General features: G+C 35.6%; 1 protein-coding gene across 50 annotated transcripts in view; it reads left to right on the forward strand.

Annotated features, from left to right (window-relative positions):
• EIF4G3 (eukaryotic translation initiation factor 4 gamma 3) overlaps positions 1-13,457 on the forward strand; it is a 283,752-nt gene that overhangs the window by 203,510 nt on the left and 66,785 nt on the right. For all 50 annotated transcript variants that reach the window (XM_081055110.1, XM_081055106.1, XM_081055152.1 and 47 more), the window contains 2 exons: positions 7,295-7,383; positions 11,748-11,994. In XM_081055110.1, coding sequence (XP_080911236.1) covers positions 7,295-7,383; positions 11,748-11,994 — 336 coding nt within the window. The remainder of the gene's footprint in view (positions 1-7,294; positions 7,384-11,747; positions 11,995-13,457) is intronic.

Genomic DNA, 13,457 nt, shown 5'->3' on the forward strand with positions numbered 1-13,457 from the left:
ACCTGTATAATTGATTTTGGTTATTTGTATGAACCATAAAGATACGGCCGACTGTATAGCAAGGATTGTGGGTGTTGTTGAATTCAGCAACTAGAATTTGCTAGTTTGGGGAGAGGGCTATTACCTTTATATTTGTTGTTTCAGTTGGTACTTTTGTCCTTTTCAAAAAGAGGAAAAGCAACGAAAGTTAGGAGGAAGAAAAAAACTATTAGAATCCCATTCTTGGATATGCAGTTATATGTTTCTTTTTATAAATTGAAGAATACATGCATGCTATTTTAAAGACTAAAAGCACTATCATTTTTTAGCAGGTTCATTAGCTGTATCGATATGTTTATGCTTTAATTACTTTAGAAATCACTCAGATCACTTGTACACCTTTATTGACGTTTAATTGACATAATTAGAAAAATGTAACTGATATAACCAGTAGACAGAAAGTTAGTGAACCTGTAGAAAATTTGAACAGCACAGTCATCCAACATGACCTAACTGACAACGTTACAAAACACTCAAAACAGCAGATACACAGGTGCAAATGGCAAATTTATTAAGAAAGGCCATAATGTGGGTCATAAAACACGTCTGAATTAATGTCAAAGGATTCAAGACAAAGCAGGTAACGTTTTCTGACCACAATGCAATTAAATTGGAAATCAGTAAGAAAAAATATCTCTTGAAAATATTGGAAAACTAAATAACACACTTCTAAATAACCTATGTCAAAGAAGAAGTCAAAAGGGAAATTAAAAAGTATTTTGAACTGAATGAAAATGAAAACCCAAATCAAACTTTGTGGTTGTATTCATTTCCCAATTTTGCTATAACAAATCACCACAAATTTAGTGGCTTAAAATAGCACAAATTTATTAGCTTACAGTTGGGAGGTCAGAAGTCCAAAATCAGTTTCACTGAACTAAATGAAGATACCAACAGATCTACGTTTCTTCTGGAGGCTCTGTGAGACCGACGATCTGTTTCCTTCCCCCCCCCCCCCAACTTTCAGAGGCTACCAACATTCCTAGCTTGGGGTCCCTTCTATCATCTTCACAGCGAATAGTGAGCCTCTTCAGACCCTTCTGGTTCTCCTGCCTCCCTCCCACCTGTAAGGATCTTTTGATCATACTAGATGCACCAGGTTAATCCAGGATAATAGTGTCCCCATCTCAAGAGCCCTTAATTTAATCACGCTTGCAAAGTCACTTTTGCCACGTGAGGTAACATATTCACAGGTTCTGGGGATTGGGACATGGACATCTTTAGTGGGGCACATTATTCTGCCTGAGACACTGCTAAGACAGTACTTAGGCAATTTACACCACTAAATGCCCGCACTAAGAAAAGAAAAATGGTTTCAAATTATTGACCTCAGTTTCCACCTGAAGAAGCTATTAAACGAACAAATTAGACATAAAATGAGCAAGGACTGAGATCTAATGTGAACGTCATGACATAGTTGATAACAGACGATTGTATTACTGAAGCTTGCTAAGAAAAAAGAGCTTTAATGTTCTCGCCAAGAAAAAAAAAGATAAATATGTGAGGTGATTGATGTGTTAACGAACTAGAAAAGGGAATCCTTTCACAGAGTGTGCGCAAAGCGAAGCACTACAGTGTACACTTGAAATGTCTTACAACTTTTCATGTCAGTTATACCTCAGTAAAGCTGAAGTTAAAAAAAGAAAAAGCACATTAAACCCAAAGGAAATAATGTAGTAGGGGAAATAAATGTAATAGAAAATAGAGGGGAAAAGATCAGGAAAATCAAATGGGTGATTATTGAGAACATTAAAATTAATCAATCTACATTTCGATTCTTTGATGATGTTTAATGTTAAAGCCAGGAGTAAAAAAAATTTAAATTGCATTATAGATACATGTTTTTGGTAGAATTTTAAGTCTAGACTACTCATTATGTTAAATACACTTTTTTGGTTCCAGTGCTAGGCCCTAGGGAAACTAGCTTATACTGTTTAAGTTTCTGTGAAACAGTCATAGAGCACAAAGCCTATTTTTAATAGTGGGAAGCATAATTACTAAGCCATTCATACATTTCAAATAGCACCTCCTGAGAAGATGCTGGAAGAACACCAGTAGACTTACTGTCTAGTGTTTCTTTTGGTTGACATCTCTAAGTGACCCATCTTTATATATTTTTTATCACTGTCACTGTTCTTTTCCAGTTCTCTTACATCGCCACTGTAAAACTTTATCCTCCTTTCACCTGGGTTTCTTTGCTCTGCCCCAGTTTCTTAGGTAAATCATCACAATTTCCAGATTCTCATGAGGATATGTAGAAAAAGACAAAGAACAAAATAGAATACCCAGCCTCAAGAAACTACAGAATTCTTGAACATGACGTAATCAGAATAATTTAGTGCCAATTTTTAGGATTTCAAAGCCAGAAGGAAAAAAAGGAAAATAAAATGTGGAAAAATGACAGAAAACAAGGGATTAGAACTGGGTGCTAAGAGTGGGAACTCGCACACAAAGTTCTATTATTGGAACATTCTACTCTTTATGTACAACCCTGTGACAATGCACTTGGGTCCTTCTCTTACCACTAATGTTCTTTTTTTGTTTCTTTTTAGTTTCAAGTATATAAAACAATGTAATTTTTAGACATTTTCACCCCTGACAAAGTGATAGCCCCCCTCCTCCAATCTACTACCCCTCTGATGTCACATATAGCTGCTACTATTCCATTGACACTATTCCCTATGTTGCACTCCACATCCATATATTTAATTATAGTTGACATTCAATATTATTTACCTTTAGGTGTATAGTGCAGTGGTCAGACATCTATGTACACAATCCAAACATAAATCTGGAAGTTCTAGCCTCAGCAGCCAGTCAAAAAAAAAAAAAAAAAAGTCATCCAAATTGGAAAGGAGGAATTAAAATTATCATTATATGCAGATGACATGATACTATATAGAGAGAATCCCAAAGATTCCACCAAAAACCTATTAGAACTGATAAGTAAATTTAATAAAGTAGCAGGATACAAAATGAATATTCAGAAATGAATTGCATTTGTATACACCAATAAGAGACTATCAGAAGGAAAAATTAAAAAAACAATCCCATTTACAGTTGCTTCAAAAACAATAAAATACTTAGGAATAAATTTAACCAAAGAAGTAAAAGACCTGCACTCAGAAAATTATAAGACATTGAAGAGAGAAATTAAAGACACAAATAAATGGAAACATCTACCATGCTCATGGATTGGACGAATTAATATAGTTAAAATGTAAAGTATCTATTCTTAAGTCTTCCTGGCCTCTGGACACATTCATCTCAAGTCCTAGAGCTGAGGAGTTCATGTTATATTCCAAAAGAACAGAGAACTAGAAGGGAGACTTTCTATGATTCAGGGTCCCTTACCTGGGTGCAGTGTGGCCGTGGGATCTTCAGCTGGTCTAATTTCAGGCACTTGCAGATCATCCCATTCTCGTTACCCGATTGTGGGGACAAAAATTGAAATCGTCTCCTAACCTAGAAAATTCTCTCCCCAAATGTAGAAATGAAAGAAAATAATTTTACTATTGAAGAAGCATTAAGACTGCTGTGAGCATCACGGGCAACTCACTAATTAGATTGCGTACCTACTTAATTAGTAAAGAAATAACTAGTAAGAAATGATATAGTAAAGAGAAGCAATATTAAGTTTACAACATGGTATCTTGAGTAAAAGTTGTTTTCAGATTTCTATTCCATAGCTAATGGAATACCTTAAGATTGAAAGGTAGCCTCTCATGTTTATGTAAAGACTGACAGGACTAAGAGAAGAAAGAGAATAATCTAGATATGGGAATATTTTTATGCCAGTGATAGCACTAATGTTTGTCATTCTTGTACTTACTCTGCAACATTTCTGACATCGGAGTCAGAATTTCAGACTAGACACAATGACTTAACTACTTGGAGAAAGAGTATATGTTCCATGTCACGTTTTTACAAAGTAGTTCTTCAGAGTGCATTATGCCCTTGTCTCTTACCTGCTCTTGATTCTTCTCTCCCTATATCATCTACCATTTCACATACAGTTTTTCTCAGGATTCTAACTGCCTCCAGCTTCAGGGGAGACTATTTTTGCCAACTTACATGGGTTTACTAAAACCCAGGACATTTATGAATCTTGTGTACTAGCCCCTTTTCTCCACATCCAGCAGTTATCTCCTGGGTTGCACAGAGAGAGTTGTTAGCTTTTAATTTGCCGGAGTTCCAACTTGATTCTCATAGAGCCTATATATAAAAAGAAAATGAAAAACAGGGGACTCTTCCACTTACAGGCATGACTTGTCAGGCATCTTACAGATACCAAACAAACAAATAAAATCACTGCATTGTGCTTTCTTTTCTAAAATGGAATCACTGCCAGTTACAACAGTTGCGAAATGGTACAATTTTCTGGAATATGCATTCCATTCATGGGGTAAGAGTTGAAAATAGAAACATTTCTAACTTGATGCAATCCTTGACATAAACTCTAAACCTGTGTCAATGAGAAGACAGAAACTCTTCCCAAAACCCAATGATTAAACTTATCTGTGTCCCTAATATTTTTCTGAATTTATACATTAGTCATTTCATGAAGAGAGCTCTGAAGAAAAACATGATTTTTCTGCCAATAATGTAAAAATGTGCAAAAATCTCTAAGTCATAGTATTGCTTTTTGTTTGCATTTACTTATATTTTAAAGTAGCAGAAATTAAATGTGCCTATAGGAGTTGAGTTTTTATGGGGGGTGAGAGAGGCTGCTTTAGGCATCTCTAAGTTTACATAATTGTGAATCTCATGCAGAGATTGTCAACTTGTCCTTTGGTGCTTTAATGCAACACAAGGAGAAAAGAAAGAATCTATGTCTTTGTCTTCGCCATGTCAGTAATACCTTCCACACAGAGCTGCTGTTATTTGTTCAGTCAACAAATTTGCCCACCCTGTGTAAGGAACTTTGCTTATGATGCCTTAAAGAATATTTTGCATAGAAGAGTAACCCAGTGAAATCAATTATTTAGAATAGCCATCAGTCAGTCAGTATTGTGTATACGACGTGTTAAAGTAAAAATCAGAGGCAGTGAATTGAAGAGACCGTCTCATAGTTACATCAGTGCAGTAATAAGGAAGGGCCTAATCTATGGGGTAGGCATTAATCTGGGGCCGTCTCAGATTTAATTCTCTTATTTTAGCTAATTCTGCATTAATTGTCCTTTAAATCAGGGAGTCAGCATCTCTGTCTCTGGGTGTCTCTTCCTCCCTTCTTACCTCTTCGTTTAGCTCACCCCAAGTTTACTGCACATCTCTTATCAGTAATGGTAGAATAGAGGACATGTATCACCATCTCACTGGATACTAGGTGTGTATGTATCTGTGTTCCATTTTTAAAAGGATCGAGTGTCTTCTAAAGAAAGGTGCTTTCTCTCAGCTCTTTTTGTAAATTACTGCTGTAAATTAAAACTTTAGCCACTTGAACAGCGTCAGTGACAATTCCTGCTAAAGTAAGTAGCTAATTTTTTTTAAAGGCATGCTAAACGTTACGTTACCCACGGAAGAAATGTGTTGTCTATAATGTTTTGGGGTTGGGTACATTTGACATATTCTTAAAAAGAAAAGTTTATCTACAGCTTTGGTTTTTCTTGTTTTAGAGGCAGGATAAGCTTATATTTGATCCCAAAGAATCCTCCAGAAAGTTTTCTTCCCCTTTTCCATGATTGGAATTTAGAGCTGAACTCATGTATATGTGAAATTTAAAGTGAAATGTACAGATTCCCTCAAATTCTGTAACTCTTAAAAGGGATTCTGCTATGGAAGCAGAAATAATCAGCGTTTTGGAGAAATGCACATAAAACAGACTGGTTTTCTAAATCAGAAGAGTCATAAAAAATGAAGAGACCACTACATGCATGCATACATACATGAATATATATATACATATATATTCAGTATAAGACTGTGAAGCAATAGCAAATTTAAACCCACCCACAGTTACCATAATCTGAGTTCCATACTTTGAGAAAACAGTTTACCTTGAGTAGGCCACAGAGGAAGAATGATAGCTGGTCTAATAATGTTTTCTTGTTCACTGTAGTCCCTGAGTGGAAGGAGAAAAAAAAAAATTGAGGTGTATGTAACAAAGGAGTTTTACAGGGTTTTTTGTTTTGTTTTGTTTTGTTTTGTTTTGTTTTGATGATGGCACAGTAATTTTGAGAAATGTGTTAAGTGTCTCCTTTTTGATATTCGCAAAAATGGTGTATTCCTATTCTACTCAAAAAAGATTTGAGGCTGTCCTGGAGAGATTGGTTGGTTCAGTCTCAATGAATGATCTTACGTTTATTTCTGTGGGGAATCTGATTAGATGGTACCCTTCAGCTTTGTGTTTATTCACTTTTCATAATGTCTCTATTCAGTGGCTCTTCGTTGACTTTCCCTACCCATCTGTCTATAATGCCTCATTTCTACCTGTTGACTCGTGTTGCCTTCTGTACGATCCTTTTAATATATTCTATTCGCTATCTGATGTTTAAATTGTCTTTAAATTGTACATCCAAGTGTTGAATGACTTTTTTTAGAATTTGTAAGACAGATAAATTTTGAAAAATCCTTTTTTGTAAGCTTAATTTTCTATGTATAACTTCTGATACAATTGAATAATTTAGTAAAAATTACCTGTTTTCTTTACTTAATTTTTACCCAGCAATATAAAAGCGTAGGCCAACAATAATGTTCTGAAATGAGAACTGAATGTTGTAGAAGTATTACCTAATGAAACCTCAAATTGTCCTTTTATCTAGAAAGCTTTAAAAAACAATCTAGAATTTAATATTTTGTAACTTAAAGGAACCTTAGATATTATCTAATATCTACACTTACACTTTCTAGTTGTATATGCAGGGGCCTGAGAGGTATGGCTTGCTTAAGACCACACATAGCTGATGTGTGGTCTTAGTAACAGAAGTAACAGAAGCAGACCCATGTCTAGAATTGGCTGGTAGGCCAGTTTCCTATCTATATACTCACCGCATACTGAGTTACATGCCTAGGTATGTCCTACCCATGAAATAGGAGGAACCTAGACCACTGGTTGGAAGACAGCATGAGCTGATGTCAACAGTTTGTGCCTAAGACATTTACCATTGCAGTATCTAGGCCACAACTACACAATTACCATCCATCTTTCTCCTCAGTATGGGCGAATCCCTCCTTTGTTCTGCTAAATTCAAATACTAGTATCATTTAGATGTAATATTTCCAGTGGGAAATAATGGCATCTGATCTTGTATTTCAGCTCAGACAGCTATAACTGCACCAAAGATGTGGAAGAAACCAAAAGATCGGACCCGAACCACTGAAGAGGTGTTAGAAGCAGAATTGCAGGTAAGTGGCCGAGATAAATCTCTTTAGCCCATTTTCAGAACAGTGGTGCCATTTCCTAAGACAAGTGTGGCTTAGACCTCTTTTTTGAGGTACTGTTTTGCAAGTACAACTTGTATGTTAAGCTCAGAGTCTGATTTTTTTTTTAAAAGCCCATTTACAGAATTTGAAAAGATTTTTAATAGCGTGTTCAGTTTCACTGAATTCTTGTCTCTTTCAAAACACCTCTTATGAAATGGCAAAAATAAGTTATTTAATTTTTGGTTAACCCTTGGTCCCCTCAATTGAATTATTCCTTATATTAACCAGATGGAAAGAACAATCTGGTAAAGAAAGATGGAGACAGTGTTTCAAATACCCATTAGCAATGGTGGTAGAAGTCATCAAGTACTATTTAGGGACATTCATTTTGAGTCTGTCATCTTTTAACTGCATCTCAGTAACATAAATTCGCACATACGGTTTATTTACTTGAACGAAGCCACACCCGATTTTGCTGGGGTCAGAGCACGCCAGGTCCAGATGCTGTAAGAAACAAGGGCAGCTGTAGTCCTAAGGGCTGCTCTCCCAAGTTCCTAGTCTGCAGTCCCGACATCCTTAGTGTTACAGACTGAAGCTTATAAATGAAGAGTCATATAAATGACCTCTGTGGTTTTTTTATTGAATTTTTAAGATGATAACATTAAAATGTAGAAATTATTTTTAAATAACTTTACGTGTATTTCCTAGGCTTTTCTATCTATTCATAATTCTTACCCTCTCCAAGCAGCTCACAGTGCCCCTTTGTTACTTCTCCCTGTCCTGTATTGCTCTTGCATGATGTTCTGTTGATGTCACAGTTAGTCCCATAGCAACCACTAAAATGTTCCATAGGTGTGACTTCATTGTGGTTATTAAGTATAAGAATTGACAGTAAATGATAGAGGTGCAAATAGTTGTACACTCTACTTGTGTCTGAACAAGAAAATGTTGCTTCTACAGAGAATAAAATACCTTCCAAAGGCAGGGGAATCACATATATGCCTGGTGTGGCTATGAGAGCTTCATAAACTGGTTATCTTTAGATTCAGCTGTTTTTTATTCATTTTCTTCTATGCTTCGTGTTCCTTTGTCCTGTGGCTAGATTTCTAAGCATTATTGAATATTAAATGGTAGGCCACCATTCCTGTGCCTTCAGATACTATGTTTCCCTGAAAATAAGTCTAGCCGGACCATCAGCTCCAATGCGTCTTTTGGAGCAAAAATTAATATAAGACCAGGTATTATATTATATTTTATTAGACCCAGTCTTTATTATATTATGTTATATTATTATTATTATTATTATTATTATTATTATTATAAAGACCCAATCTTACATTAAAATAAGACTAGGTCTTATATTAATTTTTGCTCCAAAAAACACATTGGAGCTGATGGTCCAGCTAGGTCTTATTTTGGGGGAAACATGGTATTCACCCTATTTTGAGGTCGGAGGTTGGCATAGTAAGTTTACATAGTAAGTAGTTTAGACCCCTTGGATTGTATGATCCCTGTCACACTTTCTCAGCTCTGCTGCTGTAATCCAAAAGTAGCCATAGACAATGTGTAAAGAAATCAGTGTGACCATATTTTAATAAAATTTTATTGATGGACATTGAAATTTGAATTTCATATTCACGTCATAAAATAATCTTCAGAGTTTATTTTTTTCAAACATTACAAATGCATATACCGTACTTTGCGCTCTACACAAAAGCAGATGATAAGCCAGATTTGGCCCATGGGCCATAGTTTGCTAAAAACCTGCTGTAGATTATTATTCTTCATGAGAACTATGTTGACTCATTTTGAACCAGTCACTTTTTTCTTACCTTATAGTTTACAAGTATAATAAAAAGGTACTTGGTCACTTGCCCACAGACTTTTCTCAGAACTCCTTGTCCCTGTTCATAAAACTAAGCATTAATTAGAGTAGTTTAATGAATATTGGTTGTCGTCTTTATTGTCTTCACTGATCATCAAGCTCTCCTTAGGAAGATTTTTCTCAGCTTTTTAAAGAATGTGTTTCAGGCATCAGCACATGTTAGATATATACTGGTTTGTTATGTCATTTTAAATATTTTATTAAATTTTTTAAATTATAGCCTAGAAAGGTAAAATGAAAGATGAGTCCTTTTAAAATTGCTAATCAAGGCATCTTAAAATTTGCTTAAAATTTTTAGGATGTTCATTAACCTTTACATGGTTGTCAGTCTGATCTTCTAGCACTTCGGAAACACAAGCATTAAGCAGGCAGTTTTGTCAGCTAAATTCTTCTTTCAACGAGTTCCTATAAAAGGTTTGCCTTGCCAGTCCAGCCAATAAGGTGCTGTCTTTTTTCAATCTGGTTTGCTGAGTAAACAATTTAGGAACTGTTAGACATTTAAAAACTAGTCAAATAGAGGTTAATCCTGCTGAAAGAAAAATAAATATCATAAATATTTAATACACTATTTTTGAGTATTCTCTTGAAAAATATTCCTTCTAACAATGTGTCTCAGATACCTTAGTGATTCTCTGTTCTCTGAATCATGGTTTGTTTTTTCATGGAACAAGTTTCTTTATACTGAATTTTCCAGTTAGAAATTAACTTTCCAAGAAATACAAGTTATCAAACAGAAATGGATCTCTTTGTTGTTGATTTTAAGGTGTTTATTGATGGACACTAAAATTTTAAATTCTGACAATACTCACATGTTATAAAATATTCTTCTTTGAAATGTTTTTCAACTATTATAACCTCTGTAGAGAAGAATACCCAGTACATTTTTTTCCTCTAAAATAGCATTTTTTCACATTTTAACAAGATCCAAATAAGAATTATATATAACTATATAATATAGTTATACTGCTGCTGTTTAATAAGTTTAAGTACCATTTATAGATTTATGTGCCAAATTATTAAAGATCTTTTTAATAACCTGTCCTTAATTATAAAGTGGCATTACAACATCATTATGAGTTAATTTTGACTATATTAGAGTGTAAAATAAGAAAAAGTGTGGCTTTTAATTCATGATTCAAACTTGGTAGATCTGTTTTTTTCTCAAAGTTTAAAAGATGCCTAATTTATGCCGTATTTTATAAAAAGAAATCATTTTTAGCCTTTTGTCTTCCTTTTCAAGGAGCTGGGTGTGTGTGTGTGTGTGTGTGTGTGTGTGTGTGTGTGTGTGTGTGTGAGAACTTATTCAATTTTAAAAGCAAGACCTAAAAACCATCTGTTTATATTTATAACATTTTAAAATTCATTGTTTTTCCCGGTGATCTGATGTATAGTAGAAGAAAATTTACTAGTATTATACCTGTTATAATCACTTATGTAACAAAGTAGGATTTGTTACATAGTAGGATAAACTCATTTAAAAAACACACATAATTTCATGAATCAGCTGGGGCAACCACTTTTTGATATATATAACATTCTTTTATACAGTCCTCTGTTGAACGATTTAACAGAGCCTGTAATTTTAGCTCTCAGAGTGAATTTGTCAATTGGAATGCCTATTTCCTCTTAAGTGCTTCTTCCAAAGAATTGTTTTCAGAGTACTTGCCCTTTGTGAAAAAGAAATAGACTTAAAGTTCATGGAGAACTTTGCCTTAGTTGTTTTGATGGTTCATATGGAACTTAAGGAATCCATTTTTGTTTGATAAACTGAAATAGTCAGAAGTAATCTGGTGAATAACTTCAATTCTATTTTGCCTTTTAAAAATAGATAGGATGCACCAGAACCCAGATGTCTCCCTAAGGGATTATATTCCAAGCATTTTTCCATATGCAGTTTGAGTAAGGTCACAGCCTTAGAGAATTCTAAGAACCAATATACAAAATAGATTTTTTAACTACAAGTGGCTCCCTTGTAATATGAGAAATGATCAGCTTTGTGGGACTTAGATACTTGAAACTATTCATCGAACTCTCCATTTGGTAGCCAGAGGACAGGACAAAAAAAAAAAAAAAATACCGTGTAGAGTTTCTTTTTATATTTGCTGAGATTTGGTGGTAAGGGTAGGCGTGCCTGATTTAGATGTCTGACTAGGACTCTTCCACGTACATCAAGTTCCAAGGATTAACAGTTCTTTCCATTCTAACCTTTGGTACATTTAGATTTCATTAGTCATGTTAAAGCATTTCAGTAACCATTTAAATTGTCTGCTTTATCCCAGGAGATGAAATGAGAAAAGTGTTAAGTCAACTTACTTAACTTACTAGTGCCATATGCTGAACACAAGGCATCCTTGAGTGACATGTCTTCTTTTCTCTGCTTTTGGAAGGGATAGGTGTAAGTCTTCATGTGTATTTACACCAGTGAAAAAAAAAATAACCTCTGTGTTCACTTATGCTTTAGCCTAAAGCTGAAGAGGAGCTTTCAGGTGACAAAATACTTGAATCCGAACAGGATAAAATGAGCCAAGGGTTTCATCCTGAAAGAGACTCCTCAGACCTAAAAAAAGTGAAAGCTGTGGAAGAGAATGGAGAAGAAGCTGAGCCTGTACGTAATGGTGCTGAGAGTGTTTCTGAGGGTGAAGCAATAGATGCTAATTCAGGCTCCACTGATAGTTCTGGTGAAGGGGTCACATTCCCATTTAAACCAGGTAAGTTTATCCCTGCCTTCCTGTGTACATCTTCCCTTCCCCCCTTGACTCTGCTGCAACCTCTCCTCATAGTGAAATACTGGATGGCAGGAAGAGGCTCATCACAGTGTGATATTTGCAGAATAGATTCATCAGGCGTAAGTTAGTGATTAGCAAATCCAGAGAGTTGTGTGTGGGTGGAAGTGATATCTGATGCTGGTATCCTGCCTTTACTGGCATTGGAAGCGCAGCTGGCTAAGGGAATCAGTCAGCACTAGGCCTGTGGACTTCAACAGAGAACACTTCATTTGATTTATTTTAACCGAAAAGGACATTTCAGATGTGACTGTGTCCCTTGCGATAGTGTACTCATCATTTCACAAGCCTGGAACCCAGTTTGCTGTCTGTAGAACTGAACTCCAGTACTCAGTCAGAAGCAGTGTGGTTTAGTTACTGAGTATCTGCAGTGTGGGACCTGCCCTGTGAAATACATGATAAACCCCAGAGGACCTCTTTCGTCTTGAGACATTATCAAGTGCATTAAACTTCCGTCCCAGTGCTGTGGAAACCATGGTTGGCTGGGGGTTGTGGAGATACTTGGTGTGGTGGGGAAAGCTATTTCCTTTGATGGAAAGTTTGGGATAGGTGAAAAGTTTTTCTTAGTCTGCCCAGTCTGGGTGACTTCTGCATTGAGGTCAGGTTTGAATGTAAAATGTCAGACCTCAAGAAATAATCCAGAACAGTGTTTTTCAAACTGCTAGGTTAAATCCATTTAATAGATGGTGCAATCAATTTAGTGAGTTACAACCAACCATTTTAATAAAGGAGAATAGAGTAAAAAATGTCAGTGCGTTCCATGTAGTAAGGGTAATACTGTTTGGAGAAACTTTTGTTTCATTTATATGTGTACTTATGTTTGTCCTGAGTCATGAAGTCATTATATTTCTTACTGTGGGTTGTAGTCACACGTTTCAAAGCCACTGATTGCTACCGCCTTATATACTGCACTACCAGTACGCTGCTGTTAATGGGCTTAATGAAATTGTAAGATAATACAGTTGTAATTGTTTTTAACCTTATGACTCATGTACTGAAATTACCTCTAAAGAGCTAGGCTTGTATCATACCACCAACCACTTGTGGCCACCGACCAATCCTTCTTTGGGAAATCGAGACACTTGTCATTTTTAGGACTTATGTGAATTACATTTTTATCCTTCCGTTTGGCAAGGAAAATGTGCACAACTGTAGGCCCCAACTACGTTGACCAATGAGTGCCTTTTGCCCCTGTAGTTATATACTAGCAGTAATGGGGGTGGAGGTGGAGGAGTGGAGGCAATTTGAAATTTAGATCCCAATAAACTACCTGCCTTTTAATAAAGGTAATAAGGATGTGGTTGAAAACTGCAAAATTCTCACAGACCATCAGTGAGTCTTATCACCTGTACATTAAGAACCACTAATATAGAGAGGATCCAGTGTGC

This window comes from Rhinolophus hipposideros (genome assembly GCF_964194185.1).
Source record: "Rhinolophus hipposideros genome assembly, chromosome: 8".
Taxonomy (NCBI): Eukaryota; Metazoa; Chordata; class Mammalia; order Chiroptera; family Rhinolophidae; genus Rhinolophus; species Rhinolophus hipposideros.